Source organism: Dipodomys merriami, unplaced genomic scaffold (genome assembly GCF_024711535.1).
Source record: "Dipodomys merriami isolate MVZ:Mamm:240054 unplaced genomic scaffold, mDipMer1.0.p SCAF_32, whole genome shotgun sequence".
Taxonomy (NCBI): Eukaryota; Metazoa; Chordata; class Mammalia; order Rodentia; family Heteromyidae; genus Dipodomys; species Dipodomys merriami.
Window position 1 is genome coordinate 509,538 of NW_027204715.1, and position 14,247 is coordinate 523,784.

General features: G+C 54.0%; 1 protein-coding gene across 4 annotated transcripts in view; it reads right to left on the reverse strand.

Moving 5' to 3' along the window:
* Positions 1-11,123, reverse strand: part of LOC138841461 (palmitoyltransferase ZDHHC11-like) — a 33,833-nt gene extending 22,710 nt beyond the window's left edge. For 3 of the 4 annotated variants that reach the window (XM_070042147.1, XM_070042145.1, XM_070042144.1), the window contains exons 1-5: positions 11,076-11,123; positions 9,902-9,995; positions 5,255-5,476; positions 1,742-1,920; positions 849-950 (exon numbers count right to left, since the gene is read on the reverse strand). In XM_070042147.1, coding sequence (XP_069898248.1) covers positions 849-950; positions 1,742-1,920; positions 5,255-5,476 — 503 coding nt within the window. In that variant the 5' untranslated portion in view covers positions 9,902-9,995; positions 11,076-11,123. The remainder of the gene's footprint in view (positions 1-848; positions 951-1,741; positions 1,921-5,254; positions 5,477-9,901; positions 9,996-11,075) is intronic. The other variant, XM_070042146.1, reaches the window with a different exon arrangement.
* Positions 11,124-14,247: the final 3,124 nt, after the last annotated feature.

The following is a 14,247-nucleotide window of genomic DNA, read 5'->3' on the forward strand; positions in this document are numbered from 1 at the left end:
GCCCTCACCTGCCCTAACATGACTTCCTAGAAAGGCATCTGGCCTACTGGCAAAGGCATGCATCCGTGGCCAGGCATTCCATGGCCAGCTGGGCAGCCAGCCAGCTACACTAAGGAGTGAAGGGATGGCCGCTTCCGACTGTGCTGGTTGCTATTCTCCAGGGTAGGGGTGGGCTGGGCATCAGTGGGATCACCTGCACACCATGTCAGTCTGCCCACACTACGCAAAGTCGAGTAGAGTGGCAGGGATGCAAAAGGCCAACTGGCCGCTCTCAGGCCCAGGTCCCTCCTCTTGGATGGCCACTGGAGGCTCATAACCCACAGGCCTCGGCCTTCTTCAAGTCAGTATGATTGGCAGAGGTACCTAATACATTCTTCCTGTCAATATTTACCACCCACTGAGCTAACAAATACCTCAGGACCCTGAGAATGCAGGAGACCCTGCCTTGTGTTCAGAGACATTGTCTCTGTTGGGCCTGAAGCTCACTCCCTGCTTCTGCATCTGGACACGACTCTTGTTGATGGCCTTAGTGTCAGGAGGTGGAAGTGCCATGACATCAAGTTCAGAGCCTCAATCCGTCTGTCACCTGTAGACAGAGGCTAGCTCCTTCCTGTCCATGACCGAGTCTACAGTGATGGGCTCTGTGGCCATGGGATGGAAAGATGGCTCTACCAAATTGTCAGAACCAGCGGAAGTGGCCCTGAGCTCTGCCACGCCAGGCCAAGGGCATGCCCCCAGAATGACCCTTCCCCTGCTCCATAGCCCCGCCCACCTACTGTCCACAAGGCCTTCACTGATTCCCCTCTAGGGCCCGTCCTTGACCCTGCAGCCCCCAGTTGGGCTCTCACCAGTAGTTCCTGCTGCCCACACAGTTGTTTAGCCATTTACAGTGGTGATCAAAGCCAGAGACGCACTTGTTGCAGGCACTGCAGTGTTTGGCTTTCTTGCTCCTGGAGAGAAATCAGAAACCACCTGTCGGTTTCATGTGCCAGCCAGGCTTAGGTGAAGAGTACCCATGCTCAGCTCCGGTGGGGGTCAGTTTAGTGGATCCCTGGTGAGAAACAGGAGGTTGAGGGCCACACCTGGGTACAAGGTATGCACTGGAAGTCTGTGGGGATAGGACAAGGCCAGCCCTGGGTACAACTGCTCCTTAGAGGAGAAAGTAGTACCCATGGGTGATGCACAGTGCAGGTGGACACTGACCACCTGGCCGCTTCCTGCAGCTAAGCTTGAGGGCCGGGGGAGGATTCTGGCAGCGGGCTGAATCACTTCCTAGAAGCTGAGTGGCAGCTTGGGTTCCCTCCTGAGGTGTAGGACCTCCTTACCCTTTCTAGGCCTCAGAGACCTGCGACCTCACCAGATGCCCATGGAAATCACCTTCCTCCCTGACTGGACCATGGAGCCTTGGGAAAGCCCAAGATAGGCATAGCTACACCTACCCCAGGGCCTGGCCTGCAGGTACACAGAATTCTTAGAGTGACAAGGCCCATTCTAGCCACAGTCCTTTAGCCCAAGGAGCTGCTCACTGTCCTGCAGGCCAGCCCTTCATGCTGCAGGGTGGATGGCCGAACATGGCCTCAAAGAGGCTGTCAGGATTTAAATTCATGTCTATAGGGTGCTCCAGCACCAGTGCCAGCTCAGTCTCTGCAGGCTCAGTGGATGGCACTAAACAGGGATGAGGGGCTCCTCCCACCCTGTGCTGGAACCCCACAGCCCTGACCCGGCTCTGTGCAGCACTCACACAGCGACCTCACACAGGTGGCAGTACTGGTTCTGGATCACATGTGCGTGTTTGGACCGGTCGAAGGTCGGCACAGGCTGGGAGTAACTCTTCTTCAGTCGGACATTGGAGTCAGCTGGATCAATGGTAATTGTGATCAAGTGGACGACGAGATGGAACAGGAACAGCCCGCCAACCACCTGGAGTGTCAAGGAGCACAGAGCCCTCGGCTGGTGGGCCTGATCTGAGGGGTGGGTGTGACTCAAGTGGACATGACGTGAGGGGTGGACATGACTCAAATGGACATGTCTTTAATGGCACACATGAGTTGAAGGGCCTCCCAGGAAGAATGTCCAGGAGCAGGGGCCAGGGGCAGCCCCTTGGGCCTCTACAAGATCCATGTGCTGCATTCTAGGACCAATCCCACCCTCCATGGTAGCAAGGGGCTACAGGAAAAGGGAACCATGCCCCAAAGCCCCACAGCTTTCTATCCAGAGTGGGCAGAGCTCAAATGCAAGCAGGGAGCTCTGATCTGTCCTTGCAGTTGTGAAGATGCTATGAACCGATGCATGAGGGACAGGTGTATCCTCTAGAAACAGAAGGATCTGTCAGAGAGTAGGAGGGAAGGCCAAACCTAAGCCGGCCTAGGTGTAGCATCTCATCTCCTAGAGGCCCAAGTGGTCTATGGGGACCCCAGACTCAGGATTCTCAGGACTTTCAGGCAGGGCTCTGTGCAGCTGGGCCTAAGTAGCCTTGGCTGAGGATCTCCTTTCACTGGTGAGCAGGACACTTCCCACTGGGAATGAGGGCAGTAAAAGCCCTCAGATCCCTGCACTCTCCTATCATCCCAGAAAACCAAACGTAAGTAGATGCAAGGCCAGGGCCTCTTCCCTCTCCTTGCTGGGACTTTAGGGCTGGGTAGGGCAATGTTCAACATCTTTAGAGGGAGTCAACAGGGTGACACTCTGTGTAAGAGCTTGTGTCTAAAGGTGGACGTTTCTATTGCCTTGTTTCTAGGCAATACAAAAACCATGGGTGCCTGTGGGTGGCTGTGCAGGAATTGTTAAAGCAGGCCCAACAAGGCTGATCCTGGCAGAAGCTTCTTCTCAGAGATCAGGGGTGCTGTACTGGCCTGCAGCCATCAGCTCTGTCACAAAGCTCCATGTAGGCCCTGCCCAGATGAGAGTTCCGCAAGCACTGCCGTGATGCAAGGCAGTCCGAGTGAGGTGCTGATTCTGCCCCAGACCCAGATCCAGGACACCTCCTGTCACCTGGCATGAGCAGGGCCGAGAACAAGGCTCAGGATGCACAGAAGGGATGTCAGAGGTGGGCGTGAGCCAGACACCAAAAGGCCCAGAACTAGTGTGCAGGCCTGGCGTGGGCAGGCGTGTGGCAAGAGGGGTTGGACAGTGTAGGCAGATGTCACTGTTGGGGCCTGGAGAGACTGGTGCTAAAGCCCCTCCCATAGCCCACAAGCTGGGTGGGACCTGGGTCACTTGCTGAGCACAGAGAGGGCTGAGCTGCTGGGATCCACAGGATGTGAGTGGGTAGGACCGCCGATGGGTGGTAGGCACAGGGATTGGCCCAGCAGCCCCCACGCCCTCCCTGTCTGTGTGGTTCCTGGGGCTTACGCGGTGAGGGCAGAGGATAGACACAGCACAAAGCCATGGTCCCAGGTCAGGTCCTTCCTCCCCAGGACTAGACTATCTCATAACCTCCAGGCAGCAGGTGAGCTGAGGTTGCCAAAAAACACCTGGAGCTCTGCCACCACAGCCTGTGAGGTTCTCACAGCCGCCCCAGACCACCAACATTACACACTGCTTACATAAGACCTCTGCTGCTTCCGGGCAGCGGGGACAGCAAGGCCCATCTGCAGGATGGATGTGATGAGCTTCTCTTGGGGCCTGGACTGGCAGGCAAACCCTGCCCGGGCCAGTTCTCAGAACCAGACACCCTGAATGTCTCCACCCAGGATCACAAACGGCTCTCACTGAAGGACCAAGTCACAGCACATCTTTTACCATGCCCTCATGTGCCCTGCTTTGCTAGGGACAAGATTTCGCTTTCAGTGTTACCCACACAGTACTGGTGACCTCATTTAATCCAAAGTGAGCTGGCTAGCTAGTCCTCTGCCACACACTCCAATGCCACCCTTCAGAAACTCCCTGTCTCCGTCTCTGCCTTCACAAGCCCTACCTCTGTGGTGTCTTAGGTCAAGTGGAAATAAAAGGCGAAAGAGACAGGCAGGGTGAGGCCTCCCCTCCCTTACCACAAGGCCTCTCTCTGGAAGTTTCTGTCTGGGAGCCTGTGAGAACCCAGCTGGCAGGAACACTCCATGGCAACAATCTGTGTTTAGTAAACAAACAGCACAAGGGCGCCAGGCCGGGACACGCCTGCCATGGCCTCTGGCATGGTGACCTCTCCCCCATCCTGTTTCCACAGGAAAAGGGGAGGCAGAGGAGCCCAGCCAGCCTCCCCACAGTCCCCATACAATCCCGACTCACGGCCTCCAGGGCAAATTCTGCAGCTGAGCTGCGAACTCAGAGCCCCATCAGTTACTAAAGACACTCAGGCAATGCTTTGATACTCATGTGGTCCCCAGAACAACGTAGGATTGGCAGAGGTCTCTAGGAACTGTAGAGCTATGGAGGGACCTCGCTAGATGACTGTCAGAGCCGCCCTCTCAGTCGGGCACTGAGTCACACCATCAAAGGACCCTCACGGGCTGCCCACACGCCAGGCCCTTTGTTCTGTCCCCTGGCTTCTGCCCCAAGTCCTCACCACAGCAGCCCCAGACCCTGATCCAGCCTGGACCTTGACCTTCCTTGCTCACTCCAGTTCCACCTGTGACCCGGTGGGCACCAAAAGACACAGGTGCCCTCCAGTGGCTGCAGCAGCCAAGGTTGCTGGCTGTGGCCGAGGGCCATCATTGCTTTGGTCCCTGTAGTCACAGGGCCTGCAGTCCGTGGTGAGGGGGAGGCGAGGAGGGCGCGAGGTCACTGTCATCAGTGCGGGGGGAGGGAGGCCTGTTGAGGGGTGACGCACACCACAGGGGGCTGAGCACAGATGCATGACTCCCACAACCTTCTGGTGCAGCTTCCTAACTACTTATCAGAAGGCCAGTTACACACACATCATTCTTCTGAATTCTTTTCTTACTGAACTTGGTTTTTCACAGGACATCCTGTGGCAGGCTGTGGGAAAGGCTGAGGAGACCGACGTCTTTTCTGGAGTCACCATGCACAGTGCCTTCCTACTACCTCATTCCACACCCCTCCCTCCTCGCTGCTGGGGCCACTCCCCAGGGCCTTCTACACCGCTCCTTGTTACAGCAGCAATTCCCATCTTCCAGGCCCAAGTATGAATCACATGGGACACAGGACTGATACCAACACAGAGGTAGGTGCCAATTGGGAGCAAAACCCAGGAAACAGGCATGGCAGGTTCAGGCCTGCTCACTCGAGAGACCTTCAGAAGCCCCGACCCCCTCTGGCGCCAGGCAGCCCATTGACACCCCACGAGGAGAAAGGATACAGTGTAGGCAGCGTATTTCCCACCATCTGGCAGGAAGGGGATGAAGATCCCAAAGGTGATGAATGACAAGAGCAGGTACATGGTACAGGAGACTGCCTGGAATATGTGGAGGGGCCGAGACCAGCCATTTACCCTGGACAAGGGGCGTGGCTGGGTCCTCTTCACAGCGGTGTCCCGGGCTTCCGGAAGCACCTGTCTCCGACTCCTGCCACATATGTCCATCTGCAAGACAGAAAGGGCACAGAGGTTTGGACCTTAGTCAGATAAAGGGGCATGGACGCTGCACCCACTCACCACCAACAGGAGGGGACCGCCAGAGCTGACAGTGTCCTAGTGTGGTCCAGGGCCATTTCAGCAGAGAAGCAGGGCCAACAGTGGCTATGGCAAATCCCTCCATAAGCAACTGGTCTTTACGAAAAAACCCATAAAGGCTATGCAGGCCCCACAGGCCCTGTCAGCCAGGACCTGGCAAACCAGAGGCTTTGCAAGCTCTGCAGAAGCCTTTGCACTGAATGTGGTGCTCCTCAATAAACATACAGGCCCTTGGACACCAAAGGGAAACCTTCATGCCACAGAGGCCACAGTGAGGTCATGCAGGAAAAGGCAAGGGTTAACAAACTAGCTGGCATTTCATCCACCAGAACCTTGGAGAATTCTGTCGCAACTTCCTCCTGAGAACTGAGTGGGGACCACACTCCAGGTGGTCCTGGGATCTCCTTCCCTGGGGGTGGGGAGACTTTACGTGACCCTAGATTCTAGTGCCTCTCGGTGTCCCCAAGTTGCCCAGGGGGACAGCAGCTGGAAGGGGCCCATGGCCGCTTCTTGCCAAAAGGGGGTCCTAGCATTAGAGAGGGGGCATGGAAGATGCTCTGGGCCACTGCAAGCTGGAGCCTTAAGGAGGCTGGGAGCCATCTACAGGGCTTCAGAAAATTCGGTTATGTTAGTCTGTGCAAATACCCCAAAGCTACAGCATGTGCAGAAGGTGTGGCTGACACAAAATCTATCACTTCTACAAGACAGCAGAATGAAGGCACATTCTAACATTCTTTTCTTCTTGTGGGTCCCCCAGGGCTCAAGGGCTGCTTTGTGCTTGTGCTCTCTAGGAGACCCCAGGCAGACACAGGCCCTGTGTCTGTGAAGACCCTAGGAGAGCCACTCAGCTGTGACACAAGGCCAGCGCGTGCGAGGCCACTTGGAGTACTGAAGACACAACTCCTTACTGAGCACCATCCAAGTGACAGGAAGGTGTCGAACACCGCTGGAAAGTTGTGGAGGAGAAATCCCAGACCAGTGAGCAGGAGGAGCGCTGAACGTCTAGGCGCAGCGTGATGTGGACGGAAGTTAGAACTCAGTATCTCCATCGAGAGGGGAGAAGGGCAGGGTGCAGAGATGCACACCAGGGAGAGGGCTTTCCCACCCGTGCAAGCCTAGGCTGAAACCTGTCCCAGGGGCAGAGAGGAACCTCAGAATGCATCCGTGCTGGGAAAAGGTGATAAACATACAGGTGCTCTTGGAAAAAGGACAACAACATACAGTTTCTAAAAACCCTACCTGTGTTTTACTTAAAAAAAATTGAAACAGAGGGCAGGGCATGTTAGTGATAGGGCATTTGCTTACTGTCTATGAGGGTCCTCACATAGGAAAAATAAACTTCTGAGAGGCTTTTTAGCCTAAAATAGATATACTCGAATGGTAAGTATGAGAGAAGGATCAGGACTTTGGAGATGTGTGAGTATTCAGAGGTCATCTCAGGAGCATCCTGATAAAACAGATATTAACCCTCAGACAAAACGCAGTAGGAAAATTAGCCTCAAATTTAATTTAAATAAAATCCAAACCAAAATCCGACCTAAGCAATAGCTGGTAGAAGAGTGACTGTGTGCAGCTGTGCTCAGTATTGTGCTCATGTGCCCCATGTACACTCATTGTGTTCATGTGTGCATCAGATGTGTGCTCCTCGTGTGCATGCCGTGTCCTCACTCTGCTCCTCGTGTGCATGCCGTGTCCTCACTCTGCTCCTCGTGTGCATCGTGTGTGCTCACTGTGCTCCTCGTGTGCATGCCATGTCCTCACTGTGCTCCTCGTGTGCATGCTGTGTGCTCACTGTGCTCCTCGTGTGCATCATGTGTGCTCACTGTGCTCCTCGTGTGCATGCCATGTCCTCACTGTGCTCCTCGTGTGCATGCCATGTCCTCACTGTGCTCCTCGTGTGCATGCTGTGTGCTCACTGTGCTCCTCGTGTGCATCATGTGTGCTCACTGTGCTCCTCGTGTGCATGCCGTGTCCTCACTGTGCTCCTCGTGTGCATGCCATGTCCTCACTGTGCTCCTCGTGTGCATGCCGTGTCCTCACTGTGCTCCTCGTGTGCATGCCGTGTCCTCACTGTGCTCCTCGTGTGCATGCCGTGTCCTCACTGTGCTCCTCGTGTGCATGCCGTGTCCTCACTGTGCTCCTCGTGTGCATGCCGTGTCCTCACTGTGCTCCTCGTGTGCATACCGTGTCCTCACTGTGCTCCTCGTGTGCATGTGTGCTCACTGTGCTCCTCGTGTGCATGCTGTGTGCTCACTGTGCTCCTCATGTGCATCATGTGTGCTCACTGTGCTCCTCGTGTGCATCATGTGTGCTCACTGTGCTCCTCGTGTGCATGCCGTGTCCTCACTGTGCTCCTCGTGTGCATCATGTGTGCTCACTGTGCTCCTCGTGTGCATGCTGTGTCCTCACTGTGCTCCTCATGTGCATCGTGTGTCCTCACTGTGCTCCTCACATGCATCGTGTGTGCTGTGCTCCTCATGTGCATGCTGTGCTCACTGTGCTCATCGTGTGCATCCCGTGTCCTCACTGTGCTCCTCGTGTGCATCATGTGTGCTCACTGTGCTCCTCGTGTGCATCATGTGTCCTCCCTGTGCTCCTCGTGTGCATGCCGTGTCCTCCCTGTGCTCCTTGTGTGCATCATGTGTGCTCACTGTGCTCCTCGTGTGCATCATGTGTGCTCACTGTGCTCCTCGTGTGCATGCCGTGTCCTCACTGTGCTCCTCGTGTGCATCCCGTGTCCTCCCTGTGCTCCTTGTGTGCATCATGTGTGCTCACTGTGCTCCTCGTGTGCATCATGTGTGCTCACTGTGCTCCTCGTGTGCATCGTGTGTGCTCCCTGTGCTCCTCGTGTGCATTGTGTGTGCTCACTGTGCTCCTTGTGTGCATGCCGTGTGCTCACTGTGCTCCTCGTGTGCATGCCGTGTCCTCACTGTGCTCCTCGTGTGCATCATGTGTCCTCACTGTGCTCCTCGTGTGCATCATGTGTCCTCACTGTGCTCCTCGTGTGCATCATGTGTGCTCACTGTGCTCCTCGTGTGCATTGTGTGTGCTCACTGTGCTCCTCATGTGCATGCCGTGTCCTCACTGTGCTCCTCGTGTGCATCGTGTGTCCTCACTGTGCTTCTCGTGTGCATACCGTGTCCTCACTGTGCTTCTCGTGTGCATGCCGTGTCCTCACTGTGCTCCTCGTGTGCATGCCGTGTCCTCACTGTGCTTCTCGTGTGCATGCCGTGTCCTCCCTGTGCTCCTCGTGTGAATGCCGTGTCCTCCCTGTGCTCGTGTGCATGCTGTGTCCTCACTGTGCTCCTCGTGTGCATCCCGTGTCCTCGCTGTGCTCGTGTGCATTGTGTGTGCTCACTGTGCTCCTCGTGTGCATGCTGTGCTCACTGTGCTCCTCGTATGCATCCCGTGTCCTCACTGTGCTCCTCGTGTGCATCATGTGTCCTCTGTGTTCTTGTGTACATCATGTGACCTTGGTGTCTCCTTGTGTACATCATGTGACCTTGGTGTGCTCCTCATGGGCAGCAGGGAATGTTGCAGACTGTAGTGAGAGTACACTTTTCCTGGCCTGATATGGTCTCCATGCACACTGTCACCTTACTCAGACTCGTAGATCAGATCATGGACTCTCAGGAGACTAGGGGACCTGGAGAGAACAGAAAGTGTTAAGAGTTCCCTGGAGCAGGACAAGAACAGAACATCCTTGTCCCTTATAGGGTAAAATCCTCTCTCAGATATTTCTGTTCGTAAGAGCCCAAATATTATTTCCAATACTTTGAATATGTACAAAGGGACACATGTGTAATTTTCTGTTCAAATCTTTATTTACTGGCAAATAATCAGTTTGGAAAACCCAGGACCCACCCTTGCTTGTCCAGAGTGTGACCCTTTCTCCTTTCTCCTAAAAGTCTCTTTCTTAGAAGAATGGGCATGAAAAGGCAGGACCTGGTGCAAGGGATCCTGGCTTCTTCTCACCTGCTCTGTGCCTGTGGACAGGCTTCTCTCTATCATATTCCATAATGGGAAGGTGGGCTGATGGACACAATGACAATGCCCTCACCTCCCAGGACCCCCCAACTCATGTACAGTCCTCCCCACCCCGCAGGGCCCGGCCACTTTTGACAGTTGCCCCTCTCCACCCCCAGAGCCAGGCCTGCAGCACCCCCTGAGCCTGCCATCCCCCCAGTAGGCTGGCTTGATCGATATTACTTTCCCTTTAAGAAAATAATGCCCTGTGTATTCCAAGTGAGAAATGTCAGAAAGGGCATGACAGTGAGGCCTCTCTATCTAGAGGGGTGGCAGGAACACGTTTCCAATGCCCTTCCTCTGCCTCACCTGGGCTGGGGACAGGAAGCAGAACAGGCCACAGGAAGGACAGCAGGCTTCAAGGCACTGACCACACACAGGATACTGAAAGTTTCAGTCACAGCTGCCAGAGAGACCACACTATTCCCAATTAGAATAGATAGCACATAAAGCATACACACATACACCATACATGTAACATCCCACACAATTGCACACAGCATACACAATTTTTGACTCCATACACAGTATACAATGATACAACACTCAAATCACTGTATACCCTACATAGCAGATGACATATACACCACACACACAGCACACAGTACTCACACTGCATACAATAGTACACACCATACCTAGCACACAATATATAACCTGCACACACCAGACACTGCAGTATATAAATATACAATATTCAACCAGCATGTACACGCTACCATATACAATGACACCACTCATAACACCAGAACACAACAGAGTAACGCACACCACATATACACACATCCCATAACAACACAGACATGAAACCTGCAGCTACACTTCGCTGTCCCCTCTATCCTGATATCCTGGGCTGCCTCCCTCAAAATCACACCCCTACTCTGAGCTGAGGCCCTTTAGCTTATTCATTCCAGCTGTATCTTAATAAGCCTGTTTATCATTCAAGGACAGGGATATCTGTGATGCATGTTTCTGGAGACTTGACTTTGGATCCAGGAATTAGCATTGTGGGGGTGCCTGGGTTCCCTTTTAGGTCATTTCTGCAGAGGCCCCTTGTTTGAGGCCCCTGAAGGGTTATTCCCCTTCAGTGTGAAGACATCCAAGGCCACAGTTCTGGAGCTCTCTGTAGGCCTTGTCTGAGCCTTGAGCCCTGTCTGCAAGTTGTCTCAGCTGTCTGCTCCCCTTCATCATCCTCTGCCCTCCCCACATACTGTCTCTGCAGCTTTCTCCGCGGCTCAGTACTGAGACCCAGCAGTACTCTGCAGGGGGCTGGCCAGGCTTGCAGCCCATCATCCAAGCACTCAGGAGCAGTGGTCCTGCCCAGCCTCACTGTGCTGACCCTGGCAAAGTGTTACCAGAGAGAAATCCTGCCAGCTCCGAAGCTGCCTGGTCAGTGTTTCCCCTCTGAGACAGAGCCCCCTACTGGGTCCTGGTCCAAAGGGAAGAAGCCAAGCTATGTCTACCGTCCATTCTGATTTCTCACCTCTCTTACTAGGCTGAGCAGCAAAGAACAGATACCCCTCATTTGGTGCTGGCCAAACTGAGAAGTGCACAGGGTAGGCCCGGAACCCAGGCGCCTCACAAAGCTATGCTGGAAGCCATAGAGACCACCAGCTTCTCAGTGGGGGTGGGGAAGAGAGAGGTGAGAGAAAGTTGGCGGGGGGGGGGGGGGGGCAGGGGGGAGAAAGTGACCAGACCAACTGGTCCCCATAAATGGACTCAAGGCAAAGTCACCACCCACCCTCCACACTGTGTCTGCTTTACATGCTCTGAGTTTTGACTAAAATTCTTATGGAGTGCCCAAGAGGTCAAGTGCTTGCTCAGCAAGTGTAAGGCCCTGGATTCAATCAAGGCCCTGGACACGGGGTGAGGGAAGGTACTACTGCAGCTCCACAATGAAAAGTCAACACCTTAATCACACTTGGCCGCATTCGAAGCAGACTGCCACCCTGAGCCTGCCCACTGGGGTCCACTCTGCTGCCCCTCCTGGTGACCGAGTTTGGGATGACTTAATCCTGTTTCCCAATGTAGCTGCTCTATGGCCATCTGGAGGATGGCTGAACAAGAGTTACCAGCTCCCTTCTCCTTTCCCCTGTGGCCTCTACCCTCTCAAATCTTAAGTTCAAGATTGTTTTGCTCCTGTTTGTGAATGCCCTTGGTGGCCCAACCACTGGTACCCCTTGGGGCTGTTCAAGAAGGGGTGGCAGCCTCTCTTGTCTGCCCCCTCACATCCAGTGTGAACACAAACTCCTGCACACACTTGTGCATCCTCACCTATATGCCCCATCTGTACCTATACCCATACCCATATCCTATTTGTGCACACATCTGCCTTTGGCCTGATTTCTCCCTACACAGATACACACTCCATCACCTGTACCACTCACACCTGTGACATACACACACACCATGTACACCTGCACTTTCCCACTGAGGTAAACTTTGAAGTGATCTTTTGCCTCTAATTGTCCCAAAGGCTGAGGCCTTTCAGAGCTCTTACTGCTCAGGCAAGGGACTTGATACCAACAAGTTAGGAACAGCCAACTAGGGAAAACTCAACCACACTTAGGGCTGAGGGGAGAACCAGAAGGTGGGCACTTGCCTCCGTGTCCCATCTGCATAAACTCTGAGGTGCCTCGAGATGAATTTAGAAGATGAGGGGTCAATGGATAGCTATGAACCAGAGACCAGCTGGGCCCTGCCCTATATACTGGCAAGGCACCTGTGAGGGGCACAGAGGCTGATAGGCTCCCTGACCTGGCTGCATGCTAGCTACTGGGCACGTGGGGGCTGCAGGGTACCTGGCCAGGCCAGTAGGCCTATGCGCAGCTCATGTGACTTGGGGCTCACAGGAGCAGTGAGCAGAGCATGTCCACAGATCATGGGCAACACCCCAACTGACCCAGGGTCAGCCTTGTCTGTCCAAGACTTTTGGAAGTGACCTTTGTGGAATAGTCTGCCTCAAGTGACAATAGTCGCACATGAATAATTCACCATACAAACTGCAGCCATCAGACACATCATGCTTGATGCACACACCAATTCAGGACTAAAATGAGTCGTTCTGTCATGTCAACTTCAGGTTATGGTCTGTTTGTCCCAGCCCAACCTATGATTATCACAGAGAACTCTATGGTCAGAGTGAGGGCCTGAGATGCTCCGAAAGCTGTGCTCTGACCCAGCCCAGTTTCTGCAGAGGGAAGGTTGGGGTAGACACAGAGGGCAGAGGAAGGGCACAGGAGGGGCCAGGCATGGAGCAGGTGATCACAGGCACCAACGACCGACTCACGTGCACCTCATTGGTCTGTTGTGAGGCGCAGCTTCCAACTAAAACGATGTAAGATGCGTTCATCTGGCAGCCCATTCTGCTGTTGTCTGAGCCAGCTGAGGAGCTAGAACTCACCCGCAGGTGGAAGGTATCTGGCTCTGGAAGCTGAAGGGTCACCGGAGCCCTGCCAGTTGTTCTGACCAAGACCAGGAAGTCTGTGGCTTCCAGGGGAAGGCCCCAGCGCAGACAAAACGAGCAGTGTCTTAAGAACCAGGTCACCCAGCTGGAGAGGACCATGGGCCCTGTGGATGACCATGAAGCCAGACACAAGAGGGCATGGATCTTGGAAAACTAGACACCACAACTCCAGAGTCAGGGTAGACTGGTGATTATAGTGCCCACAGGATTTCTCTACAGAGCGATGGACTATTCTAAACTTACAGCTGGGCTGGCTGCACAACATTATTACAATGTGCAACTGTATACTGTAAAGTGGTCAACGGTTAGTTTAGTGTTGTGTTTTACCAAAACAAAAGAGGAGTTGTTATGGTTTGAAGTCAGCCCTGGCAGGAAAGTCTGTGAGACTATTATCTCCATTAGCTACCAAAAAGCTGGAAATGGAGTTGTGGCTCAAATGATAGAATGCTGGCCTTGAGCACAAAAGTACATGGATGGCATCCAGGCCCTGAATTCAAGCTCCAGGACTGGCACACAAACATAAATAGGAGTAATTTTTTGAACAGTGGAGGGTGGGCACAGGGTTTCCCTACTTCCTTTGGGGTTGGTGGCTCCTGGCATCAGGAAAGCATGTCCACAGCTCCAGTTGTACCACAGAGAAGGAAGACAGAAATTGGGATGCAACCCTCAAGATGGAGCAGGCACGCTGCAACACAGGTATGGAGTCCCTGGCAGGCCTTGACTCGTCTAACACAGGCCATGTCTGCTGTGTGCAACACTCAGAGCTACAAGCTGGTGAGTTAAAGGTGCCAGAAGAGGCTCAGCTTCTGTGAGCTCACCCCGGGTAACTGTGGCAGACATGACTGCCTATGTTCATGGAACCCAGGCTTCAGGAATCTCCCTGAGGCTGGTGGATCAGTGGAGCTCCAGCTAAGGCTGAAAGTCCAGGCATTTCTTCAGCCTTTCATGCAGTGGGGACACAGCCCAGACCCTGGGATGTGGGGGGCACAGCTCCAAGAGTAGCCTGGGAGAGGGAAGTGGCAGCCTTGAGGCCCGGACACCGCAAGTGAGGTGTGACTCTTCTAGGGTGGCTACTCCTGGCCTAGGCTAGAATCAGCTGAAGCCATTTTTCAGGTGTTAGATGCTCTGCTCTCTACATCGTGTACTGGGCCTCAGCCAGCACCACAGCACAACCTGTTGTCATGCTTGT